At 35.7% G+C, this 25,749-nt stretch overlaps 1 protein-coding gene across 1 annotated transcript in view; it reads right to left on the reverse strand.

The window, feature by feature from the left end:
- Positions 1-25,749, reverse strand: part of SND1 (staphylococcal nuclease and tudor domain containing 1) — a 499,624-nt gene that overhangs the window by 237,875 nt on the left and 236,000 nt on the right. The window contains exon 13 of the mRNA XM_051963240.1: positions 10,204-10,314. Coding sequence (XP_051819200.1) covers positions 10,204-10,314 — 111 coding nt within the window. The remainder of the gene's footprint in view (positions 1-10,203; positions 10,315-25,749) is intronic.

Genomic DNA, 25,749 nt, shown 5'->3' on the forward strand with positions numbered 1-25,749 from the left:
ATCTAAATATGTTAATATGTTAACATGTTAACATGTTAAATATGTTGAACATGTTAAAAATATATGTTAAATCCAATATAGGCATATTTAAACAATTATCTTGCTACATAAGAAAAATCAAACCAAACAGGAAAAAAAAAAAAAAAAAAAACAACAACAAACGGATAAGAAAACAAAATGCAAATGAACAACAAAAAAAGAATGAAAATGCTATGTTGTGATCCACACTCAGTTCCCACAGTCCTCTCTATGGGTGTAGATGGCTTTCTTCATCACAAGATCATTGGAACTGGTCTGGATCATTTCATTGTTGTAAAGAGTCACATTAATCAGAATTGATCATCTTATAGTCATGTTGTAGCCATATATAATGATCTCCTGGTTCTGCTTATTTCACTTAATATCAGTTCTTGTAAGTCTCTCCAGGCCTCGCTAAAATCATCCTGATCATTTCTTATAGAACAATAATATTCCGTAATATTCATATACTATAACTTATTCAGCCATTCTCCAACTGATGAGCATCCACTCAGTTTCCAGTTTCTTGCCACTACGAAAAGGGCTGCCACAAATATTTTTGCACATGTTTTGATCCTTTTCCTCCTTTAAGATCTCCAAACAGAATTTTTTAAACATATATTTTTATATTTTGAGTTTCAAATTTTTCTTCGTCCCTTCTTCCAAAGAAGGTAGGCAGTTTGAACTAATTTTAGATGTGCTGTAAAATGAATTTCCATATTAATCATAGTTGTGACAGAAAAACATATCAACAGGGGGAAAAACACCACACAAAATTAAGGGGGGGAAAGATTCTTTCATCTGCATTTAGAGAAAAGCAGTTCTTTATTTGGGTATGGACAGCATTTTTCTTAGATCATATATTGTGAGACTAGTTACATCATTTATACTTGATCATCTTATAATATTGTAGTTACTTTCTATATAACACATTTCACTTTCCATCAGATCAGAAGTCTTTCCAAGTTTTCTCAGAAGATCCTTGCTAATCATTTGTTATAGCATAATAGTATTTCCTTTTATTTATTTATTTATTTTGATTTTAATTTAATTTTATTTAATAATAACTTTGTATTGACAGAATCCATGCCAGGGTAATTTTTTACAACATTATCCCTTGCACTTGCTTATGTTTCGAATTTTCCCCACTCTCCCTCCACCCCCACCCCAAGATGGCAAGCAGTCCTATATATGTTAAATATGTTGCAGTATATATCTATATATCTATCTAGGATATATACAATACACATTTGCAGAACTGAACAGTTCTCCTGTTGCACAGGGAGAATTGGATTCAGAAGGTAAAAATAACTCGGGAAGAAAATAAAAAATGCAAATAGTTCACATTCGTTTCCCAGTGTTCCTTCTTTGGGTGTAGCTGTTTCTTTCTGTCCATCATTTATCCATTGAAACTCAGTTAGGTCTCTTTGTCATAGAAATCAACTTCCATCAGAATACATCCTCATACAATATCGTAATGATCTCCTGGTTCTGCTCATCTCACTTAGCATCAGTCCATGTAGGTCTCTCCAAGCCTCTCTCTATTCATCCTGCTGGTCATTCCTTACAGAGCAATAATATTCCATAACATATAAATATTCCACCTCATACCCCACTCCGTCTACTATCTTGTAGGATAAAATAGATGTTTATGCCCAATTAAGTTTCCCTCTTTTAGCCAATTCTGATAAGGGAAATTTTCAGATGAATTGATCAAGTTATTTATAGCCATATTAAAAAAAAATTCTTACTGATTGGAGAAATACAAATTAAAATAATTCTGAGGTACTACTTTAGAACTATTAGATTTGGCTAACAGGCCAGAAAAGGAAAATGATAAATGATGGAGCCAATGCAGGAAAAAATGATACATTAATGGATTGTTGATGGAACTGTGTACTGACTCAATTATTCTGTAGAGCAACTAAGTCCAAAGAAATATAAAATCTGCATACCCTTTGTATATGTATACATGTATGTGTATATATATGTATGTATGTATACCCATGCGTTGTATAAGAGATTAAAGAAAAAAAGGAAAAGGACCTATATGTACAAAAATATTTGAAGCAGCTCTTTTCTTTCAGCAAAAACTGGAAAGCGATGGGAAGCCCATCAAATGGAGAATGGCTGAATAAATTGTGATATATAATTGTGATTTAATACTACTGTTCTCTGAGAAAAGATGAGCAGGATGTTTTCAGAAAAACCTGGAAAGTCCTTCATGAGCTCAGGTAAAACAAAATGTACTGTGTACAAAGTAACAGCAATATTGAGGGATGATCAGATGTGAATAACTTTACTATTCTTAGCAATACAATGATCCAAAACTATTCTGAAGGATTTAGGATGAAAATTGCTCTAACAGTATAGGATAGTTTACCTCTCAGACCTGTGGAAGAGAAAGGAATTTATGACCAAAGAACTAGAGATCACTATTGACCACAAAATAGAAAATTTTGATTACATCAAATTGAAAAGTTTTTGTACAAACAAAACTAATGCAGACAAGATTACAAGGGAAACAATAAACTAGGAAAACATTTTTACAGTCAAAGGTTCTGATAAAGACCTCATTTCCAAAATATATAGAAAATTGACTCTAATTTATAAGAAATCAAGTCATTCAACAATTGATAAATGGTCAAAGGATATGAACAGACAATTCTCAGACGAAGAAATTAAAACTATTTATAGTCATATGAAAATATGCTCCAAATCATTATTAATCAGAGAAATGCAAATTAAGACAACTCTGAGATAACACTAAATACCTGTCAGATTGGCTAGAATGACAGGGAAAGATAATGTGGAATGTTGGAGGGGATGTGGGAAAACAGGGACACTGATACATTGTTGGTGGAATTGTGAACACATCTAGCCATTCTGGAGAGCAATTTGGAACTATGCTCAAAAAATTATCAAACTGTGCATACCCTTTGATCCAGCAGTGTTTCTATTGGGCTTATGCCCCAAAGAGATACTAAAGAAGGGAAAGGGACCTGTATGTGCCAAAATGTTTGTGGCAGCCCTGTTTGTAGTGGCTAGAAACTGGAAAATAAATGGATGCCCATCAATTGGAGAATGATTGAATAAATTGTGGTATATGAACAATACAGAATATTATTGTTTTGTAAGAAATGACTAGCAGGATGAATACAGAGAGGACTGGCGAGATTTACATGAACTGATGCTAAGTGAAATGAGCAGAACCAGGAGATCATTATATACCTCAACAATGATACTATATGAGGATGTATTCTGATAGAAGTGGATTTCTTTGACAAAGAGATCTAACTTAGTTTCAATTGATCAAAGATGGACACCCAAAGAAAGTACACTGGGAAATGAATATAACTGCGTGCATTTTTGTTTTTCTTCCCGGGTTATTTATACCTTCTGAATCCAATTCTCCCTATGCAACAAAAGAACTGTTCGGTTCTGCACACATATATTGTATATAGGATATACTGTAACCTATTTAATATATATAGGACTGCTTGCCATCTGAGGGAGGGGGTGGAGGGAGAGAAGGGAAAAATCAGAACAGAAGAAAGTGCAAGGGATGATGTTGTATAAAATTACCCTGGCATGGGTTCTGTCAATAAAAAGTTATTTAAAAAAAAAAAAAAGAAAAATGCTCTAATCTATTCAGAGAAAAAACTGATTGTATCTGAATAAAGATTAAAGCATACTTTTTTGCAAAACTATATTTTTTTTGAGGATTTTCTTTTTTGGGGGAGGGGCAAATGGCGAAAAATCTGTGTTCGGTCACAGCATGACTTTCATGGAAATGTTTTGCATAACTTCACATGTATTTTCTTAATGGGGAAGAAGGAGCTGGACAGGTAAGAAGGTAGAAAATCTGGAACTCAACTTTTAAAAATAAATGAAAAAAAATTTACATGTAACATATGTAACATAAAAAATAAAATATTAAATTAAACATTAAAAAAAGAGGAAGAAGAAAACTGTGCATACCCTTTGATCCAGCAGTGTTTCTACTGGGCTTATACCCCAAAGAGATACTAAAGAAAGGAAAGGGACCTGTATGTGCCAAAATGTTTGTAGCAGCCCTGTTTGTAGTGGCTAAAAGCTGGAAAATGAAAGGATGTCCATCAATTGGAGAATGGTTGAGTAAATTGTGGTATATGAACGTTATGGAATATTATTGTTCTGTAAGGAATGACCAGCAGGATGAACACAGAGAGGACTGGCGAGACTTACATGAACTGATGCTGAGTGAAATGAGCAGAACCAGGAGATCATTATATACCTCAACAACGATACTGTTTGAGGATGTATTCTGATGGAAGTGGACCTCTTCGATAAAGAGAGCCTTAATTGATCAAAGATGGACAGAAGCAGCTACACCCAGAGAAAGAACACTGGGAAATGAATATAAACTGCTTGCATTTTTGTTTTTCTTCCTGGGTTATTTATACCTTCTGAATTCAATTCTCCCTGTGCAACAAGAAAATTGTTCGGTTCTGCAAACATATATTGTATCTAGGATATACTGCAACCCATTCAACATGTAAAGGACTGCTTGCCATCTGGGGGAAGGGGTGAAGGGAGGGAGGGGAAAAATCGGAACAGAAGTGAATGCAAGGGATAATGCTGTAAAAAATTACCCTGGCATGCGTTCTATCAATAAAAAGTTATTAAAAAATTAAAAAAATAAAAATAAAAAAGGGAAGAAATGAGAATCTTTAAGTTGGCTTAAAAAAACAGAAGGTATTTTTTGCGAGGACCTTAATCAGGACTGGGTCTTGTAAGGATTAAAAAGTCAAGTGTGAATGTCAGAATGGCAGAATACCAAGTTTTCTACTTTTGAGGGATGTGGCTGAAGCAAAGTCTTCTTAAACAGAATTTTCCTGATAGGCTTGGAAAGAAAGGAGGTAAATGGAAGCTAAAATTTGGACAGGCTTATGTATGTCAACCACAAAGGTAAACAGCATAACTACAAAATTCTGTGTTCCTATGTAGCTAGCACATTGGATAATTTCCTGAGATACTGGTAACAAATTTATAAAATGTGGAAAATGTATTTAAATTGGCTGAGGCACTGTACTATAAGAAGATGCTTGGTTTTTTTTCCCCCCCAGAAAAAATAAGGCATGAAAAAATACAAACAAAGGCATTCTTATTCTAAAATCACAGAATCTACAACTGGAAAAGTCCTTAGAAGAAGCTCCATTTCTCTGTAATGAGAAATGTTTTTGTTTTTTTAAAATAACTGTTTATTGACAGAACCCATGGCAGGGTAATTTTTTTTACAACATTATCCCTTGCACTCACTTCTGTTCCGATTTTTCCCTTCCCTCCCTCCACTCCCACCCTCAGATGGCAAGCAGTCCTATAGATGTTAAATATGCCACAGTATATCCTAGATACAGTAGACAGAAATAACCCAGAAAGAAAAACAAAAATGCAAGTAGTTTACATTCATTTCCCAATGTTCTTTCTATGGGTGTAGCTGCTTCTGTCCATCCTTGATCAATTGAAACTGAGTTAGGTCTCTTTGTCAAAGAAATCCACTTCCATCAGAATACATCCTCATACAGTATCGTTGTTGAAGTATATAATGATCTCCTGGTTCTGCTCATTTCACTTAGCATCAGTTCATGTAAGTCTCTCCAAGAGTCTCAGTATTCATCCTGGTGGTCATTTCTTACAGAACAATAACAGAGAAATGGTTTCTTTACATGCCATTTTATTGTAATAAGACAAGGTTTTTTTTACAGCTCATGAAGTATTTTTATAATTTTACTTTTTCCAAAAATGCACCCATTGGGAGCTCAAGAAAAGTAAAGGCAGAATCCATGTGCAACATTGTTCCTCTTTTTAACTTACTTGAAAACCATACTGACAACAAAATATAACTTCCATATAATAAGGTGCTTAAAACAAGACAAACAAGAAATGTGTCCAAATAATTAACATTCTATCACATTAAATTTGATGATCATAGGTAAGGTATTATACTACAAGTTACAACATTGATCTATAAGAACACGCAAATAAGAAAGGGCACCACAAAGAAAAAGACAACAAATGTAGTAGAGATAAAAGGGTGTGTGTGTGTGTGTGTGTGTGTGTGTGTGTGTGTGTGTGTATAAAGGCTAAGGAAAAAAGGTTCTAAATGTATTCCCTGATTCTTCAACTTGTTTGTAGTACATGTAACCAGATCTATTCCCCCTTTGTCTTAGAGAAGTAGATTTTGAGAATTGAATGAATTTTCAAAATATCTTGCTAACTGTATTCCATGGTAACTAGTTTCCTTTATAACCTTATGCATCCTCTTTTACACTGAAAAATATTATTCTGAGAAGGGAACCATAGATCTTTGTCATCAAAAAACAAAAACAAAAAATTTTAAAAATTCATGCTTTAGGAGGATTGGCAATATCTGAAAACAGAAAACTAGAACAGTCATGCAGAAAAATCAAGAATAAGTCCTATGTTGTCTCTATAAATGAAAGATATAGAAAAACTTAACAAGGGAGTTAGGGTCATTTTCTTAGGTTTTATAGAGATACACAGTTCAGGAGAACTGTTGGCAAAAGTATGGGTTAGCTCTAGCAGGCATCTATCTTCCCTCCTGCCCTCCTTTCCCAAAAGGAGAGGTTGTTAATTGGGAAGGCTTTTCTACAGAGCCTCTATGAGAAAAAAGATCCAAGACTCCATGTAAATGGCAAAACCTTATCTTGGCGAGACATGAGGCAGTGTGGGGAGAGGCAGCTGGCAAAAGACAAGTGAGCCAAAAAAGGAAGGCCATCATTTGGGAATTTGGTCTTTTGTTTGCCTTTTAAATAAGGAGAGAGATAGCTTTATGTAAACTGGAGGTTTAGTAAAGGCTTCCAAAAAACTGCAAAACATTTGAATAAAGAAGGGTTCTAAAAAAGTCTACAGGTACAAACAAGCACGTGCTAGTTTTCAACAACAGGTGTGAGCACCTAAAAAATATTGAGCCAGCTGTAAATTGGCAGTAATAGTCTTCCTTCTGTCTCCCAAAGTACTCATTGCTCATCTCTTCCTGAGTTCCCATCAGTGCATGATTGGGAGAGCTGGCAGATCAGGCCAGAGTAAAGAACAACCCATCGACTCCTGCGTTTGCTGCAGAGCCAGCTGCACTGACCCAAGCAGAGAGACAAGTTAACAAGCTGCCCTTTAGCCAAGTTTATCTAAAAGGAGTAACAGACAAAGTATTCTTGAAGATAAAGTCTATAGAGGAAAATAATGCAAAAATCACTGGCTTAACCAAGTATAAACATGAAGAGAAATCCACTAAGCAATGGGGAGGGAGTATCAAAGCTATCTTTAGTAATAAACTGTCCTAGCTTTGAGGCCTAAAGAATTCATTTTTCATTTTTATGAAGACCTTTCCCCTGAAATCTCTCTATTATTTTCCCAAAGAGTTTCTGAATGAATCTTTAATGGAAATGGCAGATGTCATTAATTTGGCCTTGCTAATAATTGGTTACAGCAAGCACCTCATGAAATTTTTCTTGGTAAATTAATTCAGATTGCCTTGGATTAGAAGATAAGCAATAAAGATTTTTAAAGCATTAATATTAAGTGAAAGACCATGGGTCAGAACCAAATCTGTACTTATTTTGGAATAAGACCTAGGAAAAGAAAAGAAGCAAACAATTCATTAATGAGATCTTCAGAGGAGACTGAGTTGGGACGTACTAAGGCCTCAGAAATAGAGGGAAAACTCAGGAAGTAGAAGTTCAATTAAGAGAATATATAGCTAAGAAAATTCAGGAAAAATAATGCCAAGCCAAAGTATTCAAAAGGCATGGGATCAGATTTCAGGATTAACTGAAAAGATAAATAAGATGTTAAGGCTCTTAGTGAGACATGCATGAGGATATGACACTAAAAAAAAAGAATAAAAGGCAGAATGGGAGATAGCATTGTGGTGAGGATGAGGGAACCTCAAATTAAAAGAAAAGACTGAAGATTTGGGAAGTGACTGGGATTGAAAGGCTGATGATTATTTTTTTCTAGGCTCTCAGGACTGAATAATGTGACAGAAATCTATATAGCTTCAACCCTATCATCTGCCAGAGGAAAACATTGTGTCCAAAAGAAGTTAAAGAAGTCATAATATAGTTAAAGACACAATCAATTGGTGGCAAAACAAAACCAAGAATCCCAGTCTACAATTCCTACCCCAATTACACCACACTGCATGTGCATGATCACATGTTAAAACATTTTATCACATTATCACATAGCATTTTGATTTGGTCAACTAACTGTCTCTGTCTTTCCTAGTTATAAAACTTTAATCTTCTATTAACTTCACACTTTTGAGGTTTCAGAGTCATCACTTTCATGAGTTTTATTAATACTCCAGAAGAAAACTTTTGTAACATACAATGGTTTGTGCCTACTCATTTTGAAAACTTTGTTGTCTGTCAAGTGGGAAAGAATAAAGAATCCTGATTTAATAGACAATAACTCTTTAGCAGGTTTTTCCATTACCAGTTTGAATGAATCAACACAATGATTTCCAAGGAGTTCAGTTTAAGTGAACAAGCATCTTATTACCTCTATCTCTCCAATTCATAATTAATATCAGGAAAAAATTCTCTTTATTAAATAAAATTAAAGGCTTGTAATAGTTGGATATGTGTTAAACATTGTAGTATAACAAATTTATTTCTAAAAGCAATGTAAAAAGCTTATTTATTCTCAATCTTTACTGGAATCTTGATAATTATCACCATGAAACCAACTTTCCTAACTTAAATTCTCCCTTTCCTCCCAAATTTCTACACATCTGAAACATGTGTTCACTAGTATACTGGGCAACACTGTCACCTCTTTTTCTTGGCAAACTGAGAACACACAATCCCACCCAATATCCAAACAAGAAAATTAACTCATTTGGGCTGTCTTTCACAATGTTCATTATTGACATCAATAAATGTTAAATAGACAAAAATGATGATTTCTTTTCCCCCCCGAGTCCATCCAGAAATCAGATCTTTATCCACCCCTCTGGGAAAAAGCCACTAACGACCAAAAAAAGAGAGATGCCTGAAAGACCGTTTGAATGACATTTTGCATAATAATCCAGAAGTAATCTATTTATCAACATGTGGCATAGCCCTAGAAGGAAATGTCAGCCCAGAATGTTATTTTGGACCCTAAGAGCAAGAAAAACACTTGTCAATTACAAAGTCTTAAATATAGTTTGGATATCATGTACTCAGGTTTATTTCTCTTCTTTATGTCTTACTAGGACAAGAATGGCTTACTCACTTAAAACAGACTTTATGTCATCTGAGTTGTCTGTTTTATTAAGTGAAGGACAATAACTTTTCTATCTGGCAAGCCCTTCCAATAACTACCACAAAAAGTGTTAAATTTTGGATAGGGCCAAGAATTTTGTTGTATTGTTCAAAGTGGTTTCCAAAAGTACTTTACTTATTAGAAGTATGTACTCAATTGCTACTGGGATCAAGTGACACAAATCTCCCTGGGAATGGTTCTTAAGGTCTGTCAAAGGCAAGAAATGGTACCATATTGTCTGAATACCCTTGGGGTGTTTAGCCATAGGAAAAAGCACAATGGTGAAATGTCACAAGCTTTTAAAAACACACTCCTCCTGTCAGCTGTTAGAAGTGTGAAGACAAAATTCATTTCTTAATAAATGTTTCCATTTCCTTTATATATAACAAAAGGTTTATAGGTGAAAAATAGAATTATAGTGGATTCTGGTTGGTAAAGAAGACATGTAGTAAATATATAAGCTGGGCCCCAGTAGCAGCAGCTAGAAAATAACAGTATTAATAATAAGAACAACACGCCATGCATGCATGTATTTGTGTGTATATATGTATGTGTGGAAATGATAAATAAAATAAAATGTTTGTTTTATGTAGAATTGAAATGAGTGGTTCTATATTCCTAACTTTTCCTGGAAAAAAAATTATTACAAATGTTTGTTTTATGTAGAATTGAAATGAGTGGTTCCATATTCCTAACTTTTCCTGGAAAAAAAATTATTACAAATGTTTGTTTTATGTAGAATTGAAATGAGTGGTTCCATATTCCTAACTTTTCCTGGAAAAAAAATTATTACAAATGTTTGTTTTATGTAGAATTGAAATGAGTGGTTCCATATTCCTAACTTTTCCTGGAAAAAAAATTATTACATCTTACCTGGCCTCAGCAGCAAGTAATTCATCATAGTGGGAAGATCTCTGGTCATCATCCTGTCTATAACGTATCACTGTTGCCAGTCCTTTGCTGACAAGAGCCTCAGCAATGTTTCTGCAATACAGAAGACAGGCCAATGAGTACTTAGTCATATAGACAGAATTGCCTCTTTACTTTCAGTCCTTTATTCCCCTTCCCTAACTCCCATCCCAACAATAAAACAAATAAAGAACAACAAATCAAAGACCTTAAATACTAAGAAACCAAAACTAAGACTCAAGATCCCCATGGTGGGTAAAGACACATTCTCTCCCAAATATATACATCCCAAAATCAAATTATCTATTGAAAGACCAAATTAGGCTGAATTTTTCCAGCTACAGAAAGATTAAACCTGTCCTTACTTTCTGAAAACAAAAATTAGGTTCAAAAATTTCAGACCTAAAGATATTATAAAACTCACAAATATCACCTTAATTTCTCAAAATGCCATCCTTGCACACTTTCTTCCTAAACTACTTTTAGTTGAATTTGGGAAATTACAAAATCATCAGAAATAAGTATGAAATAAATGGAATCTAGGCCCTTTCATCATTTGTGGTATGCTCAATGCAAAAAAAAAAAAAAAAAAAAATCAAAAGAATAGAAAATACTCTGATGTGTTAGAATTTGTATTTTGCTTTTTAATTAGTAGAAGGAGAGACAGTTAAAAAATATTTAGGAACATGGGAATAATCAAAAATAAAGTCCTGGGGAAATACAATCCCTGTGTAATAAGTCCTATTTTTACTGGTCTATACCAATTCCCTTCCACCCCCAAAGTTTTAGAAGATCCCCAGACAAAAAGTAGCACTTTAGTGGAAGCTTTATTTAAACATATAAATAAGAACTTCCAGGATGTTTAAATCTCAATTTAGTCACATATAATTCTATTATAAGTGTTATTTATATGATCCAATGCAAAGAAAATAAGCAGAGCCAAGAAAACAATATACTCTGAATATGGAAAAAAAAATTCTAAAAAATTCTAACTGAATAATAATATTTAGTTAACTTTTTTCCAATTAACAAACATTTCTTTTCTTTCCTTTCCACCTTGTATTCCCCACAAATAAATCCTTATAACAAATATACTTATCAAAGCATTAACTTATTTAAAGCTCATAGACTGTATCCAAAATGATGTCTCCTTTTGTATGCTTAAACTACCATCTCTCTATCAGAAAGGAAATAGCATGCATTATTATTAGACTTCTGGAATCAATAAATGAGCACTGTGTTGATCACCACAATTAAGTCTTTCAAAATTGTTTTTACACTCTTTGTATTATAATATAAATTCTTGTCCAAATGGGCTGCTTAGATAAAGGTATAGATGGAATGTACATCAAAACCACAGATAACACAACATAGCTAACACATTGACAGAGCTCATCTGAATCTTTCACCTTTGGTCGTGAACTCCATAAAAAAAAGATATTCCCACATCCAGAAATTCTGGAGAGCAATTTGGAACTACGCTCAAAAAGTTATCAAACTGTGCATACCCTTTGATCCAGCAGTGTTTCTACTGGGCTTATACCCCAAAGAGATACTAAAGAAGGGAAAGGGAACTGTATGTGCAAGAATGTTTGTGGCAGCCCTCTTTGTAGTGGCCAGAAACTGGAAACTGAGCAGATGCTCATCAATTGGAGAATGGCTGAATAAATTGTGGTATATGAATATTATGGAATATTATTTTTCTGTAAGAAATGACCAACAGGATGATTTCAGAAAGGCCTGAAGAGACTTACACAAACTGATGCTGAGTGAAATGAGCAGGACCAGGAGATCATTATGATCAATTCTGATGGACCTGGCCATCTCCAGCAATAAGATGAACTAAATCAGTTCCAATAGAGCAGTAATGAACTGAACCAGCTACATCCAGCGAAAGAACTCTGGGAGATGACTATGAACCATTACGTAGAATTCCCAATCCCTCTGTTTTTGTCCACTTGCATTTTTGATTTCCTCCACAGGATAAATGTATACTACTGCAAAGTCTGATTCTTTTTGTACAGCAAAATAACTGTTTGGACATGTATACTTATATTGTATTTAATACATGCTTTAACATATTTAACATGTATTGGTCAAACTGTCATCTGGGGGAGGGGAGGAAGGAGCGGAAAAATTGGAACAAAAGGTCTGGCAACTGTCAATGCTGTAAAATTACCCATGCATATAATTTGTAAATAAAAAGCTATAATAATAATAATAATAAGATATTGCCATGCTAGAGACTCCCCTTGTCCTTCCATCCTCTGCTTTCCAGCTTTTTTTTATGTGTAGTCTTCAATTCTTTAGGGTAGGAACTGTCTTTTATTTTTCTTATTTGTACCCCCAGTGCTTGGCACAGGCACTTAATAAGTATTTATTGAATTGAATTGAATAATGAGGCTGGATTAATAAGATGACATTCAACTGGAACAATCTTGACATATAAGTCAAAAAAAAAAAAAAAAAGTCACCTTTATAAGTCCAAGACAGAAAGGAGGCATGTTTAAAACAGCAGTTTGCGCTAAAGAAGAGCCAGAAGATTCAGTAGATTGCTAATGTAATCACTGACTACAGAATAAGGCAAGGCTCCCAAGAAGGAGTTGATAGTTTCTATTCTGCTTTGGCAATAACACATCTGGATTCTCGAGAGTGTTGGATATTTCAGCACTTGTCACAATGCCTAGAAAACAGTAGATGTTTTAATAAAAGTTAGCTGACCAATGGCACAATTTAAGAATGACATTAAGTTGGACAGTGTGTATATATGAGGGAATCCAAAATGGTGAGGAACTTTGAGTCCATGATATGAGATTCAAATGAAGGAACTGGGCATATTCAGTGAAGAATAGAAGAGAAAGAAGAGAGATGATAGATATCTTTAAGTATTTAAAAGGTTACGTGAATGTGGAATTATATTTGTTCTGTTTGATGCCAAAGTAAATTTGAAGCTTGATTTAAAAATAAACAAACAAACAAAAACCCCCAAGCTTCTGAATTGTGAATTTTCCAGAAATACTACCAGTAGCTTTGAAATAATGGAATTCCCCTCAATAGAAATCTTCAAGCAGAGATTGTATACCCATCTATCAGGCTGTTATAAAAGAAATTACTTATGGATATGGGTTGAACTACATTTCTGCTAAAGTCCCCTTGAACTCTAAAATTCTGTGACTTCATGTGCTGTAAAAATCACAAGATTTAGAGCTGTAAGTTAGTCTACAAATTATCTAATTTAAATTCCCTTGTTTTTTACATAAAGGAGCTTGATATTCAGGAAGAAGAAATGACCCACCCAAGATCACACATTATAGCAGAGCCAACTCTCCAAGCATACCTCTTCTAACTTGAACACTAGTTAGAAACTAAATTCTAGTGTCCTTTATTCTCTGTAAGTGGACTCCCAGAAAGACAGACTATAAATGAACATAAAGAAAAGTTGATGGAAAGCTAGCTATTTCTGAAGCATAGATTCCAATGGAAACAAATATAATTCAAGGGAAAGAAAGATGAAGGTAGATTTTATATGCTGTTCTTGAGCTTAACTCTTATCATTGCCCCTCAACTAGCCAACATGTAAAATAATGAAACTGAGTCCAGAAAGCCTCAATTAAGAATTCTTCCTCAATGAAGTGCCAAATTATATCAGTCTCAACATCAGTTTAAAAAAAAAAAAAAAAAGAGGGGATGCTTCCAAATATGGCAAAGAGTAGGGATTAACTTTGTTATTTTATTGGAAACAACAACAATGCATTTAAAGTACATTTTACAGTTTATAAAACACTTTCCTCAAAACAAATCTGTGAAATATGTAACACAAGTATTATTAGGCAACATGGAAACCACTACATAAATATGCAAGATAAATTTGAAATAATCAACAAAGAGAAGGCACTAAAAGGCAACAGACTCAGCATTACTTACTAGAATATATCTTTGAGGTAAAACTCTAGGTAACAAGATTATAAATGGAGAGTTGGAAGGGACTTTGCTTCAAGGAACATCTAGCCCTTTAAATGAAGGAATTGAAAAAGATGAAACTAATCGCCTAATGTAAAAGGTATTCATGATAGAGGTGGGATTCAGTGAGTCAGTCAGTCATTAAACTGGGCATATTAAAAATGTAAAAGATAGTCCCTGCCCTCAATAAGTCTAATTGGGGAAGACAACAAGTAAATAAAAATATACAATCATTCTATATATAAGATGAATGGGGGGGAAAATGAGAGAAGACACTAGAATTGAGGGGATGGGGAAATCTTCCAGTTAAAGACAGGTGATTGGTAGCATGTAGAAGAGGATTTTCCAGGATTGGAGGACAGAAAGCCCAGAACTTTCTGGACTCAGAGACTATCTTGGATATGGAAGAGTCAGCAAATCTCACTAGACAGAGAGTACGTGATGGGGAATAAGAGATAAGATTGAAAAAGTAGGAGATAACTAAATCATGAAGGATTTTCAACCCCAAACTCTGGATTTTGTACTACATCTTGTAGGCCAGAGAGCCACTTGTTCATTCTTCATTTTTGAAGAGAACCCATGCCATTAAGGGATGACATTTTGACACATGCATGAATTGGATCTAAGTGAGGAGACTGCACAAAGTCATCAAATCCCATTCTGTTTTACAGAGTCATGGAAATCTATCAGTAAGGCAGAAGAGGGACAACTAGGAATGGCACAAATGGATGACTTTGGAGTCTTCAACGTCTGACAAAGTTCTAAATATAGGTTGGTTAGACACAGACATGGACATGATTGGAACTGTGCTTTAGGAAAAACATTTTGCTGGCTAATTAGAGGACAGACCAGAGTGGAGAGAGACTTGAGACAGGAGATCCAATAGCCAAGGCATGAGGTAATGAGAATTTATAACTAGAGTGGTGGTGTGGTAAGGAAAAGAGAAGCATAGATAAGAGATGTTGCAGAGGTGAAACAACAGGCTTCGACAACAGATTGGATGAGGAGTGGTAAAAGGGATGATGGCTCTGTGAGAAACAAAGGATAATACCTAGGTTTTGATCCTGACGGACTAGGAAGATGGTGTTGTCTTTGATTGTAATAAAAAAGTCAGGAAGGGGGAGGTCTTGGGAGTAAAAATTTTGTTTTAGATAAGTTGAGTTTAAGATGTCCAGAAGACATCCCATTTGAGATATCTGAAAGGAAGGTGGAGATGAGCTGATGAGCTCACCAACTGAAGTAATATAAAGGGAGAAGAGAAGCCCATAAGAGAATCCTGAAGGACATGAATGGTTAGAGGGCTTGAGCTAGATGAATATCCAGCAAAGGAGATGGAGAAGTAGCCAAGTTTAAAAATGACAGAAGGCATAGAAGAAGAAAAAAGAAAAAGATCTGAATAAAGGGAAGTTTGTTGATTCTGGATGTTTAATAACACCACATATACTCAAAACCTAGTTGGTGTATTGGTTTGTCTTGCTGAATTATTTGTCTCTCTCTAGGCAGGAAAGAGAAAGGGTACATATAGAAATAAAGATGATATAAAAATAAGAATTAAAGTTAAAACATTTAAAAAATAAATAAGGGTTATAAAAGGAAGGAAGAAACATACAAATGATGAATAATACTTGCAGGATCTGATTTTATTGGTCTCTACTTCTGTCAATGTTCCACAAATACCATATTGTTATTCTTCTACCTTATCCATGTTTTAGTTCTAAATGGAGCAGGAGGGGGGAGCAGATAGGTGATTCAATGGATAGAAAACTGGCTCTGACTTACATGAACTGATGCTGAGTGAAATGAGCAGAACCAGGAGATCATTATATACCTCAACAATAATACTGTTTGAGGATGTATTCTGATGGAAGTGGACCTCTTCGATAAAGAGAGCCTTAATTGATCAAAGATGGACAGAAGCAGCTACACCCAGAGAAAGAACACTGGAAATGAATATAAACTGCTTGCATTTATGTTTTTCCTCCCGGGTTATTTATACCTTCTGAATCCAATTCTCCCTGTGCAACAAGAAAACTGTTTGGTTCTGCACACATATATTGTATCTAGGATATACTGCAACCCATTCAACATGTAAAGGACTCTTGCCATCTCGGGGAAGGGGTGGAGGGAGGGAGGGGTAAAATCGGAACAGAAATGAATGCAAGGGATAATGCTGTAAAAATTACCCTGGCATGCGTTCTATCAATAAAAAATTATTAAAAAAATAAACAAACAAACAAAACAAAAAAAAAATAAATAAATAAAATAGAAAAAAAAAAAAAAAGAAAAAAGAAAACTGGCTCTGAAGTCAACAAAATCTGAGGTCAAATTCAGTTTTAGAAACTTACTAATTCTGTGATCCCAGACAGTCATCTAATCCTTATGGAAAGGAGGGAGGAAAAAGAAATAATGGAGGGAAGGAGGAAAGAAGGCAGGAAGAATGGAAAGGAAGAAGGAGAAGGAGGGAGGGAGAGAGGAACTAAGGAAGGAAAGGAGGGAGGGAAGAAAGGAGGGAGAGAAGAGAGAGTGAGGAAAGGAGAAAAGAAGAAATGAAGAGAGGCAAAGAAAAGGCATAAAAGTTGTCATACATTAGAACAAGGGCAATTTTTAAAAAATGATATGACAAAACAACTCCTCTGTCATATAAAATTTGTTGTTTCACTAAAGAAAAAAAATTATATTTCAATAATATTGACATTAAATTAAATATGCAGGCTATGATGAGGTGAGGGAGATTTATGCCTTGACATCTTTCTCCTTACGTTTACTTGGAGCTACATTGATTCCATATTGTTTCATTCTAAGGAAGTTTTAGAAACATAATTTCCATATTCACTATGCCACCACTGAGAGAAATTATGTGGCAAAATATAAACTTCATAGAAACAATACTAAGATTCTTGAATAACAGATTAATAAATGAAAGGATGCATATTGTGAAGGGGGAAAAAAACAAGGCTTAGAACATGAAGGAACCCTAAGGAATAAGAATAGCTAAAGTGTAGTCTATAGTTACTGAGGAAGCTGTCATTTTTAACAAAGTAAAATACACTGTAAAATATATATAGCATGGAATCTTGCAAATGCTTTCCCAGGAAAACTGAATTCTTTTAATTTTGTCAATGTCATTGACAATATATGAAATAAATAAAGGGGCAGTCTTTTCAAACATTGACAAAACAAGAAGGTATAACTCCTATTATCAATAAACTAATTTTAGAGTCACATAGTAACAATTCTTCCAGCAGGTTATATCATTTGATCATGGTAAGAGTGCTATAGATTTGGAATAATAATCCTGGTCTTGGTGAATTACATAACCTTACTTCACTGGAACTCGGTTTTTTTCTATAACATGAAGTTGGATTAAATGTTCCCTAAAATTCATCCAAACCTAAAAATCCTGATTCTAAATAGGCACTAATGAATAGGACTGAAATAATAGGAATCGAGCTCAAAACTAGGCATGTCTTATGAAATGAAAATCTCCAGTTATCCAGAGGAAACTGATATTCCTGATTCTGGGGAAGCATAGACATTTTTCGATCTCACTATTTGTGTTTTATATTGTCCACTAAAAAGGAACATCTGAATTTAACGAGTGCCAAGCTTTGAATTTCTATGCATATTATAAAAGGAAAGATTTTTTTTCTAAAAAGAAAAGTATGTAGACAAACCTATATATTGGCACAAAAATATCTCTATAGTAATTTGATTCAAGATTAAATAAAATGACAGGAAGAAAAACCAACAGTTCAGATTCATTCAGTATGTGACCTCCAGTAGAAACGTAAAATCATTGAGAATCTTTACAGCCAAAACTCGTGAATTAAGAATAAGACAGATAACCAAAATTGCAATTAAGTGTGGTATTAAAGACAATGCACACTAAGGCTGTGAACAGTAACCACTGCACAATGCAGGACATTTTGGCTACCTGAAAGGCATAACTTACAACTTACATCTTTCACAAGGCAAAAGAGATTCCAATGTCCATGCTAGAAATCTCCTTCTTTTACTACAGCCTTTATCTACCCTAGGAACCAAAGTTTTTAGAGTGGAATCTCCAGGTATAAATATCACTATCTATTCAGGAATCTAATAGGTGTTAGGATCATCCCCTAAGAAGAAGAGGATATGGAGATAGAACAAGATAAAGACAAACATACAAATCAGAGATGAGGACCTAGAAAGCTCAGGGTGGAGAAGAAACTTTCTTCTTAAATTTGAGAGTTGACATTCTCAATGGCATATATTCAGAGAAAACCTTGTGAAAAACATACTAGGTACTTCATTTATGAAAAGACAGTGAACTTGGGATCATACAGGTTGGTCACCAGGAACATTAAGGGATCAGGTATCATTATAGAATGAGAAACTGTAGTCTCAAGATAGAACTGGTCTCTTTACAGTTGGAATTAAAAACAAAAACAATCTATCTGTGAAGGGCAAAATGAACAAGAGCCTTATTCCAGATGGAAGGGAGCTGGAGGCAGTACAGATATTCTTATGAATTTACTATATTTCCACTTAGGCTCAAATCAGGAACAGCACACACTGAGCAGCAGATGGAGACACACTCTCTATGACCTCCATGAAATGTATTTGATGACTTCTCTGAAAGGACCACAACTCAGTTACTAGTGTCCTCTCCCCAAATTTCTATTGTTTGGATCTCTACAGATCTGGTAAATAAAAATTGGTTTGTCAAATAGAGGAGCTGCCCACAACAACCAAAGAACATCTGTAAACAATGCCCTATTTTAGAAACATCAATAACTATGAATTTCCAAGATGGCACTGCATCTTTTACACAGCAATCATACCTCTTTAATGCTCTTGTTTCTCCTTAACCTTCCCCCTCAATGCCTGCTGCTCTATGATGTATCAAATTAAATTGTGATACTTAATAGCTTAATTCTTCCTTCCATTTAATAACTAACACAGTCAGTACACAGGCACCCAAAGAGTTGGAGAGCATCTCGAAATGTCACCAGTATGCAAACTTCAGCTCTGAATACAGAGAAAGGAAAGTTCAGATATCTTTACACTCTTGGCTACCCTGGAGGCAGCATGGATGAAATGAGGGCAGATTAAATGATCATCAAGAGTTCAGATTGTACTCTTTTCTACAGAATCTAGGAAATGGAATTCTATCCACATTTCCCAAAGGGAAAAATATATGCAACTGACTTTAAAAAAAAAAAAAAAAAACTTAGACAAAATGGCTGATATCACATGCCCACTTTGCTGTCCTGAACCTTACAAAAGACACAAGCCTTTGGAAAATAGACATACCCATCGGCCCTTTGTCTAACACAGAATCTTTTGTAAATTATAACCTCTAATTTTATAATTAGATAAATTTTATAATTTTATAAGTATAACCTCTAATTTTTTCTGGTTTACTTAATTTTATTCTTTTAAATACAGCAAGAAAAAGAATCAGAGTATCTCAGGATTAGAAATGACCTTAGTAATCATCCAGTCCAAACTCTTAATCTCTTAAAAAATATAAATACCCTCCTGGTATCTTTGACATCTAATCATATATCTTCCAGTTGGACATCTTCAGTGTTTTTTAAAACAGAAAGTATTATCAGTTCTTTCAGATAATTAGATAAAATTTTCATTCCCATAAATTCTATCTACTATTACAGTCTTTCCCTCTTCCCCAACCTGGGGATGTGTAGCACCATCACACTGAACAGAAAAAACTCCCTTTTAAATGACAACCATTTATTAAATAGTTAAAGACAGACATACTTATATAGTCTATCCTCAATATTCAGTCTTCTCTAAGTCCTTTCAAACACTTCCAAGCACCACTTGACATAAAATATATACACAATCCTTCCACTGACTATAATGCTCTAGTATTACAGAAGGTGACTGACATTCAAGATATCTTAAGGCTTGATTGCTACCTCTGCTTAAATACTTCCCATATGAACATTAGGAAAACTAGCTGCTGTTGTTGTTTCTCTTGGTGTGTTCACATTCTTTCCCAATTGAGAAATATAAACATAACATACCAACAGGAAAAAATAGCTAATGGGCTCTCAAGATTTAAAAAATGCTTAGGTGACAGGCTTATGTGAGACATATTCCATTCTTATTGCCATCACCAGAAACTACCAGGCTAAAGAAGCTATAAGAAATACTGTCAAAAATAAAGTGTAAACTACAATTGGCAGGCAAAAATAACAATGCAGTTACTAACTCCTGAAACAATGTTCTCTACAAAAGGTAAATCTAGGACCTAAAAAAAATCCCACCTAATTAGGGACAGGGTCATTGAATCCCTCCAACGTTCATTTCAGCCCAATTCAATAATAATAAGATTTTAAAAAACATATTAAATCCTTTAGAGCAAGATACTTTGAGTATTCCATATCCCTATAAACCTAGAAGCAAGAAAGGTAACATCAGAAGACAGGAAAATAGATTTAAGAAGTTGTAAGAGACTTAGAGTAGATGTAGTCCAACACTCTCATTTACTGATGAAGAAGCAGAGACCCAAAGGATGTAAAGTGACTTGCCTAAAGTCAGACAACCAATAAGAGGAGGGAAAAAATTCAGGATCTCAAAACAGGTCCTTTGCCACCAAATCCAGCACATTCTTGCCATCCATAGCATCGGAGCATGCACTGGATTTAGTCTGGACAGAAAAAAAAATGAGACTCTGAGCTCTATAAAATGAAAATGCTGGGGATTGTGGAGTCACTTGAATTTTCAATGGATAATTTCACTAACGACACATACTTGCCTAAGAATTGCCTGGGGGAGGAGTTGCCAGAATGTTTTCTACCTGGAAATGAATATGGGAAAAATCTTATTTTGAAAGCATAGGAGAAGCTAAGATTCATTCTAGTCCCTATCTTGATTCAGCTAGAGCAGGGCTACTCAATCTTTTCCTACTCATGTCCCTGTTTCACCTGAGAAATCTTTACCAGATATACACTCACACACAAAACATTTACTGATAATAATTCATAATTTCATGACCATCCACATTCAGTTACACAAACCCCTATGGGATTGCAATACACAGCTTTGCTCTAGAAAAGAGATTAAGTTTTTTTAAATGTTAGTCTCCCTCCTCCTCAATCCTCAATGATAATTTGGTGAAATTTATGAACAACTTTTCTCAGAAAATGTTTTTAATTACATGGAAGAAAATGAATAGGATTATTAAATAAATGAATTATCACAAAATTTTTTGCAAGGGCATGCAAACCACCCCCCCCCCACACACACACAAAACACCCCACTTCAAAAGGTACCAGGTGAAGTTTCAGAAAAGGCAAGAGGGAAAAATGGATTATTATGCATAGAAACAGCTAATAATCCAGAACAAGAACAAGTATAACACCCCCAAGTATCGCATGATCATCTGGGTCACCAACAAAGACATTATCTGCCAGATTGCTTATGCTCGTATGAAAGAGGATAGGGTATGGTATGAAGGCTGGCCTGACAAATTATGCTGCCGTTTACTTTACAGGCCTGCTGCAGGCGCACAGGCTTCTTAATAAATTTGGCCTGGATTTATGAAGGCTAGGTAGAAGTGACTGGAGATGAATACAATGTGGAAAATATTAATGGTCAGCCTGGTGCTTTTTTACCTGTTACCTAAATGCAGGTCTTGCCAGAGCTACCACAGTAAACAAAGTCTTTGAGGTCTGTAAGGGAGCCACACTATGGGGCATGCAAGTCCATAAGTGAGTGAGCACTAAGGACAAAACAATAGAGCCAAGGAAGTATAGAGAAGTTGGTGATGAAAAAAGTAACATTCAATTTTACGAATCTGCCTGATAAGATGTTCCAATAGAGGAAGAGCAAATTATTTAGAACAAAAGAAGTATAAGAAACATTGTTCTATATCGTTCTCTCTGCTTACTAAACAGACAATTTTATTCTGCCCCCGAGAATTCGGCGGTACTGTAATCTCATTGCTACCTCTATTTGATGGCTTCATTTATCCAGTAATACCACAGTTATGGCTTTTATAAGACAAGTAAAATTGTTGTATAATTCTCCATTTTATCAGCTTCTTTCTCAGTAACATCATTTTACCAAAAAGTCAGTAAAGACTCTGGAGAGGAGAAAGACGGGATGAGCCTTGAATGAAGGAAGTACTCTTCCACTCTTTCCTTAGGATGAGAAGCATGAACATTTTCTTTGTAGAAATCTTTGTGATTGTCCTATCTTGAAGCAATTCTAGAATTGTAGAAAATGTCCCTAAGTCAGAGGGGGAAATATATAACTACTTTTCTGCTTATCAAAGGTTAGTGAAGAAAATCCCCTCTAACCCATTCTCCTGGAAGGTAGGGTTCTACTCCTATTAGTCTAATAAAAGATCAGGGTGTAGTGCACACCATTTGCCATGATGACTCCCATTATATAATGTTGTTTTTAACTCAAGAAATCAACCTCTTTAAAATCTTAAAGGTCATGTGAGCGCATGACAATTCTTTCAAACATACCTATCCAGATTCTGCAGATTTGTTTTCCATAAAACATATATATATACTTATCTTGGGAATTCACTATCCTTTGTTCCCCTTGGCCATGTCCAGATACATTTTTTACTGCCTTCATTCAACAACTTTTCTTCCCTGAAGTTCAATCTATCTAAATTTACTGATCGATCCATATTTAGTGGCTTTATATGCCAATCCCCACAGCATTCTCTCCCATTTCTTTCTTTATTTCTTTTTGGCAAGACAATGAGGGTTAAGTGTTACACTTAACCAGGGTCACACAGCTAGTACCATGTTTCCCCGATAATAAGACCTATCCCGAAAATAAGCCCTCCCCTTACTGTGTAAGATTCCTCTAAAATAAGCCCTCCCTCGAAAATAAGCCCTATTGAGATTGCTACTGTAGTGAAGGTGATCCCCTGCGCTACACGCTATATTACGGTACCTTCTGTATGCAGCATCCCTCCCCTACCCTCCCACACGTGAAACGCATGCCGCACTCCAAGATGCATCCAATCAGAGCTGCAGAAGTGAGCGCGTCATCCTGTTCTTCCCCAGTGATTTGCTTGCTGGCGCCATTGAGAACAGAGCCAGGGAGGAGAGCTGAGGCAGGACAACATAAAAACCCGGTATGTAAGCGGGAGTGAGGGGGCATGATGGAGGATAAAAGGGGCATGATGGAGGATAAAAGAACTCAGCCAGCACTCACTGCGCTAAAGAAATGAAGAACTTCCTTGCAGAGAGAAGAATAGACCAAGTAATGATTCTTGCAGGAATGACTGCCTATCTCCAGACCCAATATCTCCAGATATTGCAATAAACAAGCCATTCAAGAACCATTTGCAAATGGAAGTCAATGACTACAATGAAAATAGAATGGAAAGAAATCAGCATGGAAACTTTGTGAAGCCCTGTCTGCAAGAAGTCATGACTTGGGTGAAGAAGTCGTGACTTGGGTGAAGAAGTCATGGGATAGGGGCAGCTAGGTGGCGCAGTGGATAGAGCACCAGCCCTGAAGTCAGGAGGACCTGAGTTCAAATCTGGTCTCAGACACTTAACACTTCCTAGCTGTGTGACCCTGGGCAAGTCACTTAATCCCAACTAGCTCAGCTAAAAAAAAAAAAAAAAAAGAAGAAGAAGTCATGGGATAAAATTACTGACAGCTGTGTCGCCAAGGCACTATGAGCAGGTTACCTGGACAAGACATGTTCATTTAAAGAGAGCTATATTGCTGGACATGACAGATTGGGCCCACTTCTTCTGAAGGAAATAGAGGCGCAAGACATCCAGGATGGAATTCAGGGTATGGACACTTATGACAATGTTGTTGAAGAAGATGACATGATCATTATTGAATAAAGGTACTTTTTTTGTTCACATTTACCTGTTTATTAAAATTGCTGTCAATGTTCATTAAAATAAGCCCTCCCCTGAAAATAAGCCCTCTGGTGTTTTTCTGTCCAAAAAAATAATAAGACAGTGTCAGGGAAACACGGTAAGTATCAATGTCTAAGGCAGAATTTGAACTCAGGTCCTCAGTCCTCCAAGGCTAGTGTTCTATCTACTACAATCTCCATTCTACCTCATTTCTAAATAAGATCCACTTGTAATGGGCTGAAGCTCAAGTTGATGCACTGAAGTCCCAAGCACATGAGGCTAAATATTAATTGGACCACACTCTATTAATATATATGCTTGGAGAAAGAATGGCCCACTCTTTGTGCAAGTCCTGATGTGTTGTATAGGAAATGACGATTTTGGTGGATGGAGGCAGAGGAGTAGAGAGGAGTGGAAAGAGACTACTGGCTGGCTTCTCATCCCAGCTGCTCACATTGCTATCGCAATCTTCACCTCAAAAAGAATAAAGATTGAAGATTTTCCCTTAACCTGAATTCCTGACTCTGGCTGATTTTAAATACATGGTCATCATATTTGGTGCCCAAGCGTGGGATCCAAGAACCCTACTTTTACTGAAGAAGTCTCCGGTGACCAGGAACTTAGGTGAGTATTGTAATAGACAAACAGGGAACTTATTTTCTTAAAAACTAAACTAGTAACCTTTTTTGGCTGAAATGGGACAGATCCTAGCTAAGGATTCTCCATCCCCCACCCCCACCCAGGAGTGGCCCTATAGAAAGCCTGCTTAGGCTGATAGAAGATCAAGGGCTACTTATAACTTGGGAACAGATAGCTAGACTTCTGGGTATATTAAAACTGCACCTCCCCTTGGTTCTTAGAGGAAGAGCAAATCTCTCCAGATAATTGGACATTGATTAGTCAACAGCTCTCATTATTACAATGAAAACGGTCCTCATTCAATTTCTATCTAGGCATTCTATTTATACAATATGATACAGTTGGCCTTAAGAAATCGAATAAGTTCTAGAAGAAAAGGAAAAAACTCTAAGAATAGCCAAATGGGGAAGCCTGAGATAAAGGAGGAAGACAACGAACAGATTAATGACCATATCCCCACAGGGCATGGAGATTTATGAGGCTCAAGGGTGTGGTGAATCTGAGGCAGCTTCAGCCCCACCTAAGGAGCAGGTAATTGACTCTCCTCCATCAACTCCACCCTGGAAGGAGGAGGGATAGTGGGGGGGCAGCGACAGCAACAGCATCCCCCCCTCCCCCCCGCCCCCAGCATTCAGCCTCTCCTAGGAGTAGATTGCAAAAGGGACTAATTAAGGCCAAAGCAGAAGGGAGAGATGTGTCAGAATTTCAACACCACATTTTTCCTGTAATTCAACAGTTTAATTCTTCAGGTCAAGAAAGTAGAAGATACGCTCCTTTTGATATAGAAATCCTCAAAGACCTGAAAAAGGCTTGCACTCTTTATGGGGCTACATCAGCTTATGTTAAAATGTTATTACAGAATTTGGCTTTTGAAATCTTGACCTCAATGACTGGAAATGTATAGCAAGGATATAACTAGAACCAGGACAAAAATACTTGTGGCTTTCTGAATACAGTGAGCTCTGTAGGATACAAGCCCAATAAAATAGTCAAAGTGGAGTTCATGCTGCAATCACCTGTGACCAACGAACAGGTGTTGGTCCCTATGCAG

The sequence above is a fragment of the Antechinus flavipes genome, chromosome 5 (assembly GCF_016432865.1).
Source record: "Antechinus flavipes isolate AdamAnt ecotype Samford, QLD, Australia chromosome 5, AdamAnt_v2, whole genome shotgun sequence".
Taxonomy (NCBI): domain Eukaryota; kingdom Metazoa; phylum Chordata; class Mammalia; order Dasyuromorphia; family Dasyuridae; genus Antechinus; species Antechinus flavipes.